An 18,154-nucleotide genomic window follows, 5' to 3' on the forward strand; every position below is an offset into this window, starting at 1 on the left:
TAGAAGCACCAACAGCAATTTTAGTGCTAATGTACCCTTAAGGAGAACTTTCAGTCTGCTAAACATGAGTGAGTTACAAGCCAGGACCATGATATGCTTTGCATCTAAAAAGTCATAACAGTTCACAACAAAGTGACCACGAAAAACGTGGAAACGCATTCTTACGTGAGAAAATTCAGGCTGAGATGGCAACAAAAGGCTCTTCTCCAAGGTAAATCTTGGAGAATTCTGTGATACTGGGGTTGATGCTGCTGGTTTGGGCACAGGGTCCGTGTCCATAGGCTCATCTCTCCTCGGTGGCTGATCCTCAGGGGGGCCTGAAGTGTCCATTGGAGATTCAGCAGCCTCATTACAATCTAAATAAGAGCATTAAGAAGAGCAAATCAGAGAACCAGTTTCTGATATAAAGCCTATTTCCATATCTAAGAGTTGTACCTTGCTCAATGTCCTGTCCTGTGGGCGAGTTGGGGACAATGATGGGTGTTTGACTTAAGTTGTCCTGGGTAGCTGCCACAAAGTCAATAGACTGCCTATTATATTAGAAAAAAGGCAGTACTTACTTTTCAGCTTAGTCAAAAAGAACAGATTAACAAATATGCTCACATGGTTAACAATGATTGGAAGCTAACAGCCATCCATTTGCATGAGATCATTGGCATCACACTAACTGGTGGCTGCTCGCTTTTATCCACTGTTAGCAACAGCTTTTTCTGTCTAAACTGGCTCTTTAAGGCATCTTACTGTGAAAGGCTTTCCTGCACCAGGGTTCCCTGCCCAGACAGATGCAGCAGACGGAGACTGTGAGCAGGAGTGGACGTTGGTTGCTGCTGATTGTCAGGCTCTGCTACTGTGCTGTCAACCTTAGAGCCTGTGGAATATAATTATAATATATAGTTAACAATATATATGTATGCAGAATTACATGGGAATATATTGGAGCAGGCAAAGTTACTACAGGTGTCGCAAAGCAGCTTTACAGAAAAATCCAGGTCCAAGCCCCCCATAAGCATGTCGACAGTGACAGTGGTAAGAAAAAACTCCCTAGGATAGAAACCTTGCGAGCCACTATGACTCAAAACAGTAACATAAGCAAATGAACAGAGAATAAGGTTTTGCCATTAGTATAAAACACTAAAATACAGAAAAGGGGAAAACGTCTAGAAGATAATAGGTTACTATTAACTATTACTATTAACATGTGCTAGCCTTCACCCTCCTAGGGTTGATGGCATCGTGTGATTGGGGGGAGTCCTAACTAGCGGGTGGAATTGGAAATAACTAAATTGGGGAGGAAAACTGGGTAAAAAAAAAAAAAAAAAAACATAAATAAAAACCCAAATTGTTTTATTTACATTTTACTGAGCCCTTTACTTTACACACATCAAACAAGGCCAATGCTTACATGACTTTTACAAGTCGCTGTTTTTGTTGAAGGGGCTTAGAGGACCCATTCACATATCCTATGCACTACTTATGCTCTACCCACAAATCCATTCTTTGGACAAAAGTTGAAGCCAATTGAAACTAGTCAGACAGAAAACAACAGCAACAAAGAATTTGCCACCATCCTAACATTAGCTCGGTAAAATCAGAGAGTGGCCAATCACACACCCACCCACCCACATATACACACACACATACATATATATATATATATATATATATATATATATATATATATATATATATATATATATATATATATATATATATATATATATATATATACACACACACATATACACACACACACACATACATATATATATACACACACACACACTTAATCTGCAATTAATAATGCATGCTAACTGTTGTTGTTCTGACAAAAACTGAATTTGTTCACTACAACTCTTACTAGACTGAATAAGATTTTTGTCAACACTGTGTCCAAAGGACCAAAGGATGGACAACACATAGACTAACATAGGAAAGCACTAGCAAAATCTCATTTCATGACAAAAGCAGATCTAAAGAACTCTCACCATTCTTTTCTCCATCAAACAGATCATCCTGAGAGGAAATGATCTCATCATCTTCAGCTTCTAGAGACGCAGAGACCTGAGAGTGCAGTATGGCCTGGACACTCAACTCTCTGCCTTCTTTCCTCTGAGGCCCAGATGGGCTGCTGGAGCTCACCTCTGCCCTAAAGGGAGAGAGAACTTTGAATGCCAAAATCAGCTAAGAAACAGAAATTGCATGTATGTCTTTCTCAAGAGGATCTTACCTTCTAGATAAGCTGTCCTGGCTGTCTGATGCTCTAAAGGAGCTTTTCAGTCCAGCTGAAGATGAAAAAAAAAAACTGAAAATTAAGAAACCTTAACACACGCCTGATCTTTTATTTTAATAAATGTTATTTCATTTAAATCATTTGTATGAAAAGCACTTCAAGTTCTTTCTTATACTTCATCATCATCATCATCATCATCATCATCATCATCAGGAGTACTAGCAGTAGTAATACTAAGTTTAAAGAGCCCTTATCCCATATTCCTCTTGTGGTTTACAGCTTGCCTTGAAGTCTACTTGAAGTGCACCGTGTCTATGGTTTCATGTACCAAGAACAGGATATAACTCATTTTTACATGATTATTGTCCAACTTCTTTCCAAATGGAAATAAACAGGCTGATTTTGTTACTGTTGCTTTACGTCCAGTATTGTGCCTCATTCAAAAAGCACAGCATATAACTAAAGTTTGAACAGTCTGGACTAAACTGCCATAGGTGGATGTGTGACATCCCAGAGGCGAAGATCTAAATACACAATGTACGGACTGTGGAGAGAACAGTGCATTCAGAAACTCTAACAAAGTTTACATATTATCTCAAACTCCTAATTAAAAAGTAAAATTCATTAAATAAATCTGGTATTCCATTATTAGCCCTTTAAAGTACTGAAATTCTGATTTACTTTGGATAGTCGCTTTCTGGCCCCCTGTTGACAGGAGGTTGGCAGGCGTCACCTCCACATCCTCATCACCACTCTCTCTGTTTTGCTCTTCATCAAACACACCCTGACTCTCTGACAGCTCCAGGAGGCCAAACTGAGACATGCCCCCTATGACAACATGAACACAAACAAAAACGGGGCATTCCTCAGTCCACTGGAACACAAAGCACTGCAGGGAAGCAGTCTGTAAAATTTATTTTCCTCTCACCTTCTGTTTGTGCACAATGAGTAGTGGAATCGGCTCCAGACTCCATGTCGTCTTGGTCACTTCTGCACGGAAAGGACTTCAGCATTTTAGCACATTTTAGCATGCTAACGTTCAGATTTCTGTATTAACGTTACTAATATAGGTGCACTGTAACCTTTCTAACTGTTTACATACCTTTTTGAGTTAGGATGAGAGCAAACTTCAAACACTTGACTATGCTCTGTAGTGGATGAACTCAGATTGGGCTGCAAGTTGTCTAAAAACAAAAATGAGATCAACACATCGTCAATAAACAATAACTGGCAGCACAGCTTCTAACATGTATTAACACACTCATACCAGCCTTATCAGTCTGGCTGTCACTTTGAGAGCATCTGCTTTTGGAGGGGGAGGAGATCAGCTCCTGAAAGAAAACAAAGCAGGTCAACTTATTAACTCTTTACTGACTGATCGTGCCTGAGAAAAGCAAAAACATTTCTATTCTTTCTAACTGAGACCATGTCATGAAGTCCAGTTATGATATTTGTTGCATTTCATGTTCATTTTATCAACAATTTGCCAATATCTCTTCATCTCAAGTCAAGTCAAGTCAGGCTTTATTGCCATTCCAGCTATGCAAATGTACAGTGAAACGAAAACACATTCCTCCAGGACGATGATGCAACACAGGAAAACAATATACACAGTGCAGACAATAAACAGATACAAGGGACTTACAATAAATACAAAACAGAACACAGGCAGTACACGGTACTGAGAGTATGTGGAGCTGTGCAAAGAAGGATAAAACATACTCTGACATATTAGTAGCTTAGCAAATAGCCTAGCATATATGAGCACTGCAGTCACTGAGGTAGCAACCAGAGCAGCAATATAGAGTATACTGTATTTGGTTGATACAGTAATTCTGGCAGTTAAAATTGTTAAAGTGAAGTAAAATCTGCAAAAATGCAAGTATTCAGATCTAGAGTCTTATTAAACGAAGTGCCCGCATGGGGGTTATGTATGTGTGTGGGCCCGTGTGGACGTTATGTATGTATGTGTGTGTGGGCCCGTGTGGGCGTTATGTATGTGTGTGTGGGCCCGCGTGGGCGTTATGTATGTGTGTGTGGGCCCACGTGGGCGTTATGTATGTGTGTGTGGGCCCACGTGGGCGTTATGTATGTATGTGTGTGTGTGTAGGCCCGCGTGGGCGTTATGTATGCATGCGTGCGTGTGTGTGTGTGGACTCGCATGGGCAGTGTGTGTGTGTGTGTGTGTGTGTGTGAGCCCACGTGGGCATTATGTGTGTGTGAGCCTGCGTGGGCGATATATGTGTGTGTGTGTATGTATGTATGTATGTATGTATGTATGTATATGTCCCCGTGGGCGTCATGCATGTATGTATGTATGCATGTATGTGTATGTATGTGTGTGTGGGCCCGCGTGGGAGTTATGTATGTATGTGTGTGTGTGTGGGCCCGCGTGGGCGTTATGTATGTATGTGTGTGTGTGTGTGTGTGTGTGTGTGTGTGTGTGTGTGTGTGTGTGTGTGTGTGTGTGTGTATGTATGTATATGTCCCCGTGGGCGTCATGCATGTATGTATGCATGTATGTGTATGTATGTGTGTGTGTGTGTGTGGGCCCGCGTGGGCGTTATGTATGTGTGTGTGTGTGTGTGTGTATGTATATGTCCCCGTTGGCGTCATGCATGTATGTATGTGTATGTATGTGTGTGTGTGTTATGTGTGTGTGTGTAGGCCCACGTGGGAGTTATGTATGTATGTGTGGGCCCACGTGGGAGTTATGTATGTATGTATGTATGTATGTGTGTGTGTGTGTGTGTGTGTGTGTGGGGTCCCGCGTGGGAGTTGAGAAATTAATAAGCTGTGCCTTTCAGACTGACATGTAAACGAACTCTGTTCTGGCTGCCTTGCATTGCACCTCTTTCAAAAAGTGATCTAGCTATAAACACTCCTAACATTAGTGTGAATGGGCAGAGCAAAACCACTGTAGGCTCAAAATGCAGATATAGCTGCTTATTTCTGTGACCTCACAAAAACAATGACTTAGTTTTATGTGTGGCCTGTACAGAATGGGGAGTGAATGTTATACCCTGCAACTTTAAAAATGTTTACATATTACATCAAACTCTTATTTCATAAAAATAAGAATGATAAGGCATTTAAAAGGTCTGACAGATTGAGTGAGATACGTTGTTAGAGTGAGAACAATGTTGTTAAATACGGTCTTCAAAATGATTAAAAATCCAACACTGAGTTAAAGGGCCCAGGTCATCGAAAGATCAAAGTTTTTTTTTTTTTTTTAAATTAATAGTTTGATGTAGTATGTAAACACTGTTAAAACAGGCTGTTCAATCTAAACAGACTATATATGGAAAAAAACTGCAAAACAGCCCGCTTCAAATCACTGTTTTTTTGTGATGCCAAAAAAACTCACACACACATATACCTATGGCAGTTTAGCTCCGCCCACTAAGGGTTGAGAAGTACTTCAGTCTGGACAGCTTTTTATTGAAGCACAAGGCTGGCAATGAGAAAAGAAGTCATTTACATATATGCGCCTTAGAGGCACATAAACAAGAACAGCCAGTGAATGTAACCTGCATTCACACCAGCAGGGACATCATGTTATAAAACAGCCAGAATTCGTTCATTTTCCAATAAGAGCTGGCGAGAAGAAGGAGCACAAACGCTGGTGAAGTGGGTGGAGTCGGCAAGGCAACAGAGTAGAGCGTAGTTTAACTATATGCAAATTTGGAGCGAAGCAATGTGGCGATTACCAACGGGAACTGAGCAGGGGGTATCACTGTGAAACGATGTGCCCTTGTTTGGTCCCTAGATATCTGGTCCTACTACAGATGAAGGGAAAAAAAAAAAAAAAAAAAAAAAAACACTTCTCTTCACACACTGACTGCACAGACAGTGATGCACCGTACAGGGACTCAATTTATAGATAAGCTTTCTGTCTCCAGGATTTGTTTTTAGAAGGAATGGTTCTGATTTGTGCTCAGCATAAGTGAAACCATGGCAACCAACGTCAGCTTGAGTTCAGAAACGCTGCAAGTGTGAACGCAGGGTAGGGGTTGAGGAGAGGTTTCATGTAAAAATTAATCATGACTGTTTCTTACACATAAACACCAAATACGGACTTCAGGGTTTTATGCTTTTTAGTAAATTTTGTTTGGTGCACTTCACACATGGTGTCTAAGACCTGACAGCTCACCGCAGTGTGTCATTTACTGTGTGCTTCAGGCCGTTTTGAAATAATTTAATATGCATAAAATCAAATGCAGTAGGTCTCTTTCAGGAAATCGGGTTTTGTCTGGTTTTATAGTACTGGTGGTGTCATTTCAAGAGAAAAAAAAATTATATAATATATATATATATACACACACACACACCAATCAAAGCAAGCAATGCCAGGTCTGTAAGGTATTAAAGTACCAGCACTTAAGAGGTAGGGATTCTTTATCCCAGGAAAAATGATGATACTGCACTACACAGCCCAGCACTATTTAAAAATAAAGAAATAAATAAAATAAAAAAAAGTTCATGGGGCAGACAAAGGATCTCTCACCAGAACTGGGCTGTGGGAGGTGGGCTGTAGGTTGGAAAGGCGGCGGGCGAGCAGGGCACGATAGCTGCTATCCGGGTCGTCTTCCAGGGCCACACTGTCCGGCTGGGAATCTTCAACAATAAGGCAAGGGTTCTCAGCCTGAGGCAGACTTGACTCCAGATCACTCCCACCAGGATCCATAAGGATGCATCAGGATCAGCAGGCAATAGCTGGAGAAAGAGATGGAGCAAAGGGGGAGTGGCACATGGTTCGGTCACATGGTCTAAAAGGTGCAGTGGGAAAACCGGCCCTGATACATACACAACACCAACAACGCAGCTTTTAGCAGGCTGGCACGATGCATTCACGACACACAACTACACGTTAGAGGAAAGTAGGGCCGAGAGAAAACAGAAGTGACCTTAAATGTGAACCCTGAAGCCAACGAGCCCAAAACTGCGCACTAAGAACTACAAAGCAAAGAGTCAGCACTAGAAAACGGGCCTCAACCCGAGTGTAAAACCCACTTATTTCTCGGAATAACCGGGGTAGCGTCCGGGGCAGGTCACTGAAGCCCAAAACAGAAAAGAGAAACAGCGTTTTTTTCCCCAACCCTCCCAAAACACACAAGCTAAAGGCTAACGCAGCCAGTCAGCTAGCGGTACTTAGCCGGTTAGCACGGTAAGCTAACCAGCCACGCAGCGATAAATCAGACTGGAGCCAAAACGCGATAACAAACATTGTCACTCGTCACTGAAACGGACAACGCGGATCTCTCTCTTACTGTGCGTGTCGCTTGATATTTAATCCATTTACATCTGATCTCTGACCCGCTGCAGAGCACGACACAACTTGAGCTGTGCCTTTTCTCGCCCCGCGCCCCGGTCACCCGCACTTCGCGGGAAAAGAGAAGCAAAGGACGCCGCTGATTGGCTAGAGACCTCCTCGGAAGCCGCTGATTGGTTAGAAATGTCTTGAGAAGAAAATGATTGGTTAGAAACAGCTTCGGAAGGTAATGATTAAAGTAGAAAATGCAGTTATTGCTCCAAATATTGGTGAGGACGTGAAGGGCTGCTTAGGATTCTTTGGTTAGAAACGTTCTAGGTAGAGGTGGGTAATCCAGGTCCAGAAAGTAAAAACCCTCCCCAGGATTTTGTTCCAACTGCCTGAACACCTTTGCTGCTCGTTTGAGGGAGCTAGAGAAGTCAAGCAGTTGGAACAAAATCCTGGGCAGGGTTTTTACTTTCTGGACCTGGATTACCCACCTCTAGTTCTACGCAGCTCGTGTTCAGTTAGAAACCACTTTAGTCTCTATTTAGCAAAATAATCCGCAGTTTTCACTGCTCAAATATGCACAGGCCAGCTCTTTGCTTGACTGGTGCTGTACAGATGTTTAAAGGGAGGAACGTGAAAACAATGCATGTATCAAGGTTATATATCCATATCTACAGTAAATACCGCTTCCTAAGCCGCTTCTCCTTCAGGGTTGCGGGGGGCGGGGGGGGGTGCTGGAGCCTATCCCAGCGGTCATCGGGCGGAAGGCATGATATACCCTGGACAGGTCGCCACTCCATCGCAGGGCAGACAGACAGACACAGACAGTCACACACACATAGGGGCAATTTAGCATGTCCAATTGGCCTGACTGCATGTCTCTATGGTTGGTTAGTGTAGTGGTTAACACCTTTGCCTTCTACGCTGTAGACTGGGATTCAATCCCCCACCAGGGCAAGCACCCTACACTACACCAATAAGAGTCCCTGGGCAAGACTCCTAACACCACCTTGGCCTACCTGTGTAAAAAATGATCAAATTGTAAGTCGCTCTGGATAAGAGCGTCAGCCAAATGCCATAAATGTAAATCTTTGGACTGTGGGAGGAAACTGGAGAACCTGGAGGAAACCCACGCAGACACGTGGAGAACATGCAAACTCCACACAGAGAGGTATGTCACAGTAAATCGGTCACAGTAAATACAGTGAAAGGAAAAGAAAAAAAACCTGGCTCCTTTTAACACCACGGTCATGAAATCAGAGTCAGTGTATTTCTGTACGGTTCACCACTTCACACTGAACTATTCTAAATGAAGCTGTTTACCAGCAACTGAACAACTTGAGCCTAAGCTCACCATGCTAAATGCCAGGCATCAGCTATAGGGGTATTGAGCCCCCTGGCACTGGGCTTTGGGGCAGTAGGACTCCATTCTCTTGAATGATGGAACTCTTTCCAACACATTTGTGATGAGTCGCAGTGATCCAGAACTAACCGTCCAACATCAGTACCTGACCTCACTAATGCTGAATGGCTGAATGCGATCAAACCCTCACAGCAATGTTCCACCGTCTATCACTCTTAAAAAAGATGGTTTGTCAAGGGTTGTTTAGTAAAGACAATGGTTCCAATGGTTAAATGGTTCTTTGCATGGTGAAACGGTTCTTCAGATTGACAGAATGCGTTGTATATGGTTCTATACAGAAGCTTTTTGAAAATGGTTCTGAATAGCTCCAAAAGAGTTCTATTGTCACAACTATGACAGTAGCAGAACCCGTTTGGTGCTATACAGAACCATCTGCAACACATTCTCCATCCATCTGAAGAACAATTTCACCACACACAGAACCATTCATGCATGCAAATGGCTCTTTCAGCGTTCATGGTTCTATATAGAACCATTCTCTTTGCTACATAACTCTTGAAGCACCTTCTTTTTTAAGAGTTAAGGCTTCCCAGATGAATAGATGCTGGGACTGCAGCAAAGGGGGGTAAACTCACTATTAATACCTTTCATTTCAGAAGAGCAGGTGGATGTATTGATCATATTATGTACATTGGTATGCTGATGGATATAAATGCTGTTGTGCAGACTCACCGTTAGCTCTAATGAGATCAAATGAGTCTTAGATAGAAAGGCTGATGATTCATTTACATCCAGAGTGTTTATAATTAGCATCAAAAAGCATTATTTTCAAACAAGTTAGCTGTGTTTTTTGTCCTGTAGCTTTTTAATCAAGTTTGAGGTGACTTGCAGGAATAAAAGTTGATGTGAAGCTTTTGTTTGGTCAATACTGTCAATAACACTTCACACACTGTGCCTGGTAGTCCTAGTCCATTTGATGAATCTGTGCCCACTATTTGACATTAGGACACTCTAAGATGTCCTGGTCTTCCAACACACTTATTTTGTTGTTTTAGCTTAATTAAGTTAGTCTTAATTGGTTAGTTGGCATTAAATGTGTCTATTTCTACAGTAAATAACATAAAGAACGCAGAACAAAAAGAGGTCTGTACAGCAATAATGAGTCTAAGTTGACTTTTCAAAAGAGCAAAAGTTGTCAGAGTTCAAAAAGACTAATATAATTTTACAGTGTCTGATTTATACAGATTAAAGAGTCCATCTCCTACATTTTTTGTATTTGACTTTTTCTCTGATGTCCACTTGTGACATTTCTAAGACATATTTACCAAAACAGTCCTAATTTATTTTAATATGACCCCTCAGACGTCTGCTCAAAAAGACCTCCTTATGCTAATGAATATTATAAAACATTAAATATTATAAAACATTATGAAACATTACAAAATGCAGCATACAATGAAATGACTACGTATAGCGCTGTAAAGGTAGGTGGTTAAATATGCCTGTTTTCATCTCTGTGCTTATGGTATGCGTTCTAACGGACACACCCAACCTGCAACCCGTATCCAGGCCCCCTGGCCACTTTTGGTGCATAACTGCATTAGTTTTAGTGACATCACAAAAACAGTGATTTTACAAAGGGCCATTTATGCAGCTTCCATACACAGTCATAAGCACAACCTTGAGCTCCGCTGATTTTTTAAAAGTGAAAATAAGTGTCTTCTACAGGGAAGAACCTTAAATATGACTTTTAGTTGCAGTTAGTTACGGTTACTTTGCTGAATTTAATAGATTAATAAAACGTAAAATGGCCTGTGCAAAAGTTATGGCACATTTTACAGGTTATGTTTCATATTTACATCATATGGAGCGAGAAGTGAATAGTATGTTTGGAAACTTTTAGCAATGTGTACAAACATCTACATCTACCTATATAAGGGTGGGAAATTTTGGTTTTCTGTGATGTGTGCCCTTTAATGGGAAAATGGAAACTTATACCTACATTATAGAACACAATGCAAATAAAAACAATGGAAACGTGCTTTTAACAGAGCTATTGGCCTGTTAACTACACCTAAAATATGACTGGACCTTAGAATATGATTTTTGATCCCTTACTGCTAAGATGACGTCACTGGTGGTGATGGTGGTGGCACCCATTTCATTGGCTTCCTCCTTCTTCCTCGGCAACCATGTGTCATGACAGCTGCCAGTGATGACTGATAGCAGCCTATTTATGAAAATTATCTTCTGTGCAATAACCTAAACTGATGGTGCATACAATTAGCCAGTGGAGCTGGAAACACCCCCTGCTGAAAAACATAGAAACCACTTTGCTGATGGTTTTATGTGTTTTGGCTTTTTTTAATGGGTTGATATCACAGTGTAAAGGATCCTAATGGTCTAACAGGTGACCAGTGGCTGATTCTGAATTAATTTGATGGCTTCCTAATAGGATCTAAAGGTGTCCAACACGACACTGGTGGTCTCTATTGCAAGCCTTTAAGCCAGTTCTTATTATAAAGCAAAACCATCAAGTTTAATACTAATTGTTTCAAAAGGTTTTCAGCAGGGACGCTACTTTCGTCCTCATTGGGGCTTTTAGCTTGAAAGCCAAACAACACGACTCTGAAAAACAGCAGCTTAGCTTCTTTACGCCGCAGACAAAACATGTGGCTTCCTATTCGCCAGCTCCTTCTTCGCATTTCCCCGTTCCACCTTAAATGGCGCAGCAGCAGCTGTTACTACAGCGCCATTTAAGGTGGAACGGAAAAATTCGAACCGGACGCTGGCGAATAAGAAGCTGACTTCAGCCCCGTCACAAGCAGACTGTCATTAAAGCCCAATGCAATTCATAACGAGGGAGAAAAACCCCCAAAATATGAGCCAAACGTTACCTGAGAAGCTGAAATCCCTCCGGGCTGCGAAACGCTGCTTATTTCTCTTAAATCTCTGCAGGGACAAATTGCATGGATGCAACCGACTGTGGCTTCTTTTGCCCTTTTCCTCGCCGGATGATGATGATGATGATGATGGTGATGATGATGATGGGGTGTGGGACAGGCTGCAGGGGTGCCACTTAAAGATGCCTTGGCTTTTTCATTAATCCATTTGTTTATTTGATGTGTTCGAGCGGATCAATAGCCACGAATAGTCACCAGAGCATTAATATGAATGCAAACGCGTCAGAAAACGCCACAGAAATGTTTTATGCATAATTTATTACACGTAAAGAGTCATTATGAGTGAGTATCCTCTATCCTCATTAACACTGGCGCTGCTGGACTGCCCTCCAAAGCAGGATGCATTAAATAATGATGAAACTGGACATCTCGAGCTCTCAAGGTCTGACTTTTTAGCCTAAATAAAGAGGACAAAAAGTGCACCCCCTTCTGATTAGTGCTTTATATTTGCAAATCATTTTTGTGATTTTTTTTTTTTTTTTGGGAGGTAGTGAAGATAAAAATTTCAAATGGATCTTCTACCTCACTGATTAAAGGGGAACTCCACTGATTTTTAAAGCTTCTCCGTAATCACATGGTTAAGACGTAAACAAACTCATTCAGAGTGGTTTGGTTGTAAAATGCTCCGTTCTAGAGAAAGTTACCGAGTCTGAATTGTTCACAGTGGTGGTGATAGGAACCAGACCTCTCTAAAAGCACCATCACAGAAAAAAATATTGCATGAAATCACATGTTTTAGGCGTAATGTTGATAATGATAAACGTATTTTAGGACAAAATTTCATCTAAAACACATCATGAAACAACATCCCGGACATCAGGCCACTTATTCACAACCATTTCATGTAAAGTTTTTCCGTGACGGTGCTTTTAGAGACGTGCTGTGAGGATTTGATTGCATTGGCTATACACATGCATTATACACATGCATTGGTTATACACATGTAGGTTCACCGGTTGCTTTGAGAAGCAAATAAAATGGCTATATTTGCATGGTAGACATTATAAACCCTGGTTCACATCACCATTACTGTAGTGAAATCTGAGTTGTTTACAAACAACTGAACAACTTGTGGTCACCAAGCATCAGCTAGAGGGGTATAAAGCCCCCAGCACTGGGCTGTGGAGCAGTAGAACTGCGTTCTCTGGAGTAATGGAGCTCCGTCCAACACCTTTGAGATGAGCTGGAGTGATCCAGAGCTGACCATCCAGCATCAGTACCTGACCTCACTAATGCTCTTGTCACTGAATGCAATCAAATCCCCACAGCATGTCTCTAAAGCACCCCCACAGAAAAATATTACATGAAATGGTTATGAATATGTGGCCTGATGTCTGGGCTGTTGTTTCATGATATATTTTAGATAAGATAAGATTTTATCCTAAAATATGTTTATCATTACCCTGCAATGGACTGGTGACCTGTCCAGGGTGTATCCTGCCTTCCGCCCAATGACCGCTGGGATAGGCTCCAGCACCCCCCCCGTGACCCTGACAGAGAAGCGGCTTAGAAAATGGATGGATGGATGTTTATCATTATGAACATTACACATAAAAGACTGGACAGTACCTAAAATGATTATATTTGTGTTGTAGACAGTGCAACCTCTGGTTCCTATCACCACCACTGTAAAGAAATCTGAGTTAGTAAGTTTCTCTACAATGAACCATTTCACATCAAACCACTCTGAATGGCTTTGACATCTCAAACTTTGAATTTATGCAGTGGTTTTGAAATATGGAAAAGTGGAATTCTCCTTTAAGGCCAGTTTCCTGGATTAATTCTAGTCTTTGACTAAAATGCATGACTAATGGCACAGGCCTATATATAATTAAAAGCATCCTGACGTACCATGTAATTAGTGAACTCAGCTACTTTGAAGGGGAAATACACTGACTTCTAAAAAATTCTGTATAATTAAATGGACAGTGCCATTCAGAGGGTTTGATGTGAAATGTTCAGTCAGAGTTGTTCACAGAGGTGGTGACAGGAACCAGATGTTTACCGTTTGTCTGATGGCTGAGACAGTAACTTGGGCTAAAATGTATTTTTAAAAAGCCATTAATGGCAGAGACGTATGTTGTGTCAGAAGAAAAATAGTACCCAAAGAATTTGGTTTTCCCAGATTTACCACTAATTTACTATGATTAACATTACATATAAACGCTCAGAAGACCATTGGTTGATTTTTAGGTCCATTGGTTGCTTTGAATAGCAAATAAAATGGCTATATTTGCATGGTAGACATTGTAACCCATTTCTCCTATCACCATCACTGTAATGAAATCTGAGCTGGTACATTCTGTACAGTTCACCACTTCACACTGAGCTACTCTAAATAAAGTTGGTTACAAACAACTGAACAACTTGAGGTCACTAAGCATCAGCTAGAGGGCTATAAAGCCCCCAGTAACTGCATTCTCTGGAGTAATGGAGCTCCATTCAACACCTTTGAAATGAACTGGAGTGATCCAGAACTGACCATCCAACATCAGTATCTGACCTCACTAATGCTCTTGTGGCTAAATGCAATCAAATCCTCACTGCAATGATCTAACACCTAGTGTAAAGCCTTCCCAGAAGAGTACAGGCTGTTACTGCAGCAACAAAGATGGACAAACTCCCTATGAATACCCCTGAATTCAGAAGAAACACTGGACCAGGACATTATTAAACCTAGTTGTAAACCTAGTCTAGGTTTAGGCTCAGTTTGAGAAACTGGTTCATAATGTATTTATTACCAGTGTAAATGCAGTTGTGTCCTCAGAAGTCCACCAGGGGGCAGTAGATGATGTTTGTTCTGCCGGTGCTGTGGACATGCAAAGATGCTGATTCATGCATGGGGCTACGGCACTGAGGACCCTCAGACTGGACAGGTCTAATAGAATAAAGGACCTAAGAGCTGAGTTATAGCAGCCTGTCCAGCCCACAGCCAGTCAGAGCTTAATTCAAGGCCTCAAATCATCTGAGGCGTCTGAGATTAGAGCCCCTACGCAAAGTTCAATTTCACTGCAGATGATTCTGACAGATAAGTCATAATTCATATATATGAGGAGAAAATATACACGCTTGGCATTGAACCAATGGGATTCATTAATATGATGCTTGGCATGTGGTTTAAATCAGTGAAAATGATCTGAAATTATCAGACGTCTGAAGCGTTTGGTGCAAGTTAAAAGTCCCTCACATAGAGTTATTACATAAGATGGTGATGAACACACTGCATGATACCTTATACATAGTTTTATGGGAGGTCTGAGACGAGTTTTATGGATAAAATGTTTTTTTTCCAGCTTTACTACTGTTACAACGTTAAATTTATAATATCAGACACGTGATTGTAAATAAAATGGCTATATTTGTGATGTAGAGCTTGTGACCCCGGGTTCCCATCACCACCACTGTAAAGAAATCAGTTTTTCTACAATGAACCATTTCACAGCAAACTGCTCTGCATGACTTAATGTACATCTTAATCATTAAATTATGTAGAAATTTTGAAAAAAAATCCCCTCAAAATCCTTTTTTATATTACTTTGACGGTGCCAATCAGCCCTTCACTGATCCCTGAACTTGAAGCAGCATAATATCTAACAATAATCACCCATAAATTATCCAGCTCTGTCCTTTCAGCTGTTTTGGTTTATTTATAGACAGAACCAGCTCGTCCAGCTCTTTAAAGTGTTTAAATAACACGCTGAGATAAACAGTTTTAATCCCATTGCTCATTGCAGCAGAAGTTGTCACAAACAAAGAGCTCTGTTGAGGATCCAGTTCCCAGAGAGGGACACGCTGGCGGCTGTGAAATCGTCTCCTGGCACAGCCAGACATATACAACATCTCAATAAAGCATCCAATTTTTTTAACCATTTCTGTCATTTTAAATTCCACAACATGCATCTGTATACAGATATGGATTTAGTTAGATATTCCATATATAGATACAGACGTACCATTTTAGCTTCTGATGTAAGTATATGCATATACACTGGGGATCCATGATGATATTGGGATTATTTTGCTATCAGCAGATATTTTCTCATGACAAAAATGATCAGCATCAGACAGATGTTTATATTTCACTGATGTTTCAAGCCAGTGTTTGATTATGTACATACTGAACTCCCAAAGAGCAGAACGTTTAAGTGATGCTGGGTTACTCTGTCAAAATATCTGCATTCTATTCATTTTACTGCATTTATGACCCGGCAGAAATACATATTTCTCTGTAATGCTAATACACACGGAATTAGTTCTAATTTCTACTTGTTTATAAATGTTTACGTGTTGATATCAGCATAATAATTACAGTTACAGTCATAAATAAAAACGTTTGAATGTCCCCTGTCAAATGATTTTGTGGATTTTTCCAGGATAACAGATTCTCTACTGGGAATACACTTGAATGTGCCATTTTTCTGAAATTGCTGTTTGACATATTGGAAAAAATATAAAGCATAAAAAGTAAAATGTGCCATGACTTTTGCTGTCCTTTTTTCCCAGTTAGACATTAAATGGACGGTGATTGTGTGTTAAAATGTACAGGAATGCGTTCGCTGTCATGGATGTGTTAACTTATTTTCACTTAGAAAATCAATACAACCATCATGGGTCTGACCAGGTGTGCCAACACTTATCCTTCAGGGTTGCAGGGGGTGCTGAAGCCTATCTCAGCACTCATTGGGCATAAGGCTGCTTGTCCATCACAGGGCAAACACACACATTCACACTCACACCTAGGGTCGATTTTGCATCTCCAGTTGGCCAACATGTCTTTGGACTGTGGCAAGAAACCCACACAGACACAGGGAAAACATGCAAACTCCACTCAGAAAGAACCTGGTTGCCCAGCCAGGGAATCGAACCCAGGGCCTTCTTGCTGTGAGGTGACAGTGCAACCCAAAGCTGTAGCTGTGCATGCTGTAGCTCAAGAAAAAGTCATTTCACTTATTAGTGGTTATTTTATAGTAAATCACACTCTAGATTCTTAACTGTAGTGAGGATAACATGGCAGTGGACCATTGTTTACAACCTTGAAGCTATTGACTAGCACACATATATATATATGACAATTAAATAGGGACCAATGGTCCAACACCCTTTTTTTAGGGACTATGTAACCCTCTGTAATCCTCATTGCAGGTGATGATTTCTGGGTTTTTACCAGGAGTTTCTCCCTGGCTGTGTTTTTTGCAACCACAACACACGCCTTCAATTTTCACAGCAAAGCACTGACCAATAGAATCTGGCTGCATATGAGCTCACTGCCAAGTGCGGACTAGAGGGGGATAAAGCCTGTGGCTGTGGAGCAGAGGAACTGATTCCTCTGGAGTGATGGACCTCCAATATGTTTGGGATGAGTTGAGGTGATCCAGACCTGATCATCCAACATCAGTACCTGACCTCACTAATGCTCTTGTGGCTGCAATCAAATCCTCACTGCAACGTTCCCACATCTAGTATAAAGCCTTCCCAGAAGAGTAGAGGCTGTTACTGCAGCAAAGAGGAAAAAACTCCCTATTAATTCTTTTCAGAAGAAACGCTGGATTTTTAGCACACAAAATTCAGCTGAAATATTGCAGGCAATTAAAACAGTCACCGCATAACGATTATCCTGAGAAGGGCCTTGTAAATACCTGCTGATGTCAAATAGCCATACGGCCAGAGGGCCAATAAGCAGCGTTCTTCTCCAGCTGAGTCACTCCTCTGGCCCCACCCTCTCGGCCCCTGCCTCTCCTGTACTGTGAGCCAGGGGATGCAGTTGTCATGGAGATGGACCAGGCTCATACGTGGGTTGGCGGCGGTGCGGTTGCCATGGAGACGGTGGCAGGAGCTGCTCTTCCTGCAGCCGAGCGGCGCGGACAGCAGCACTACGCGCTCATCGTGATCGGAGAGATTTCAGCAGAGCATCAGCTGTGGAAGGTGAAAGAGCGCATAAAGCAGGGTGAGTGCAGCTCTAGGTTCTGCTCCTGCGAGTGAGGGTTGGCTTGGCTGGGGAGGTAACTGGTAGATTGGCGTGATGCCTGGAGGGCCGCAGCACTGCAGAGTCACTCTGCCTCAGCTAGTAACGTATTCAGCTCAAAAGCTTAGTAAAAGGGAACTTTCTGCAAAATTCAATCACAGGGATGTAAACAAAAGTTGTTCAGAGTGGTTTGACATGGAATGGTTCCGTGTAGGGACTGAGTTCTTTATGGTGGTGGTGATAGGAACCAGGGTTTTTGGTGTCTACAACACAAATGTAGTCATTTTATTTACTATCAAAACCACCAGTGAACCAACACATGTCTTCCGAGATTTTATATTGCATGCAGATTGTTCTAAAGTAATGCTAAATTTGA

At 41.5% G+C, this 18,154-nt stretch overlaps 2 protein-coding genes across 6 annotated transcripts in view; one reads left to right on the plus strand and one right to left on the minus strand.

The window, feature by feature from the left end:
• The window catches only part of tp53bp1 (tumor protein p53 binding protein, 1), a 28,768-nt gene extending 16,813 nt beyond the window's left edge, over nt 1-11,955 (minus strand). For 2 of the 4 annotated variants that reach the window (XM_017711622.2, XM_017711620.2), the window contains exons 1-11: nt 7,501-7,601; nt 6,738-6,946; nt 3,498-3,561; nt 3,333-3,414; nt 3,159-3,220; nt 2,912-3,058; nt 2,228-2,282; nt 1,986-2,146; nt 742-868; nt 436-530; nt 166-356 (exon numbers count right to left, since the gene is read on the minus strand). In XM_017711622.2, the coding sequence (XP_017567111.1) occupies nt 166-356; nt 436-530; nt 742-868; nt 1,986-2,146; nt 2,228-2,282; nt 2,912-3,058; nt 3,159-3,220; nt 3,333-3,414; nt 3,498-3,561; nt 6,738-6,917 (1,164 nt within the window). In that variant the 5' untranslated portion in view covers nt 6,918-6,946; nt 7,501-7,601. Of the gene's footprint in view, nt 1-165; nt 357-435; nt 531-741; nt 869-1,985; nt 2,147-2,227; nt 2,283-2,911; nt 3,059-3,158; nt 3,235-3,332; nt 3,415-3,497; nt 3,562-6,737; nt 6,947-7,500; nt 7,602-11,750 lie in introns of those variants that run through there. The other 2 variants (XM_017711621.2, XM_017711623.2) reach the window with 2 other exon arrangements.
• Nucleotides 11,956-17,567: 5,612 nt separating this feature from the next.
• Nucleotides 17,568-18,154, plus strand: part of map1aa (microtubule-associated protein 1Aa) — a 51,927-nt gene continuing 51,340 nt past the window's right edge. For both annotated transcript variants that reach the window (XM_017711627.2, XM_017711628.2), the window contains exon 1: nt 17,568-17,760. In XM_017711627.2, coding sequence (XP_017567116.2) covers nt 17,583-17,760 — 178 coding nt within the window. In that variant the 5' untranslated portion in view covers nt 17,568-17,582. The remainder of the gene's footprint in view (nt 17,761-18,154) is intronic.

Source organism: Pygocentrus nattereri, chromosome 25 (genome assembly GCF_015220715.1).
Source record: "Pygocentrus nattereri isolate fPygNat1 chromosome 25, fPygNat1.pri, whole genome shotgun sequence".
Taxonomy (NCBI): Eukaryota; Metazoa; Chordata; class Actinopteri; order Characiformes; family Serrasalmidae; genus Pygocentrus; species Pygocentrus nattereri.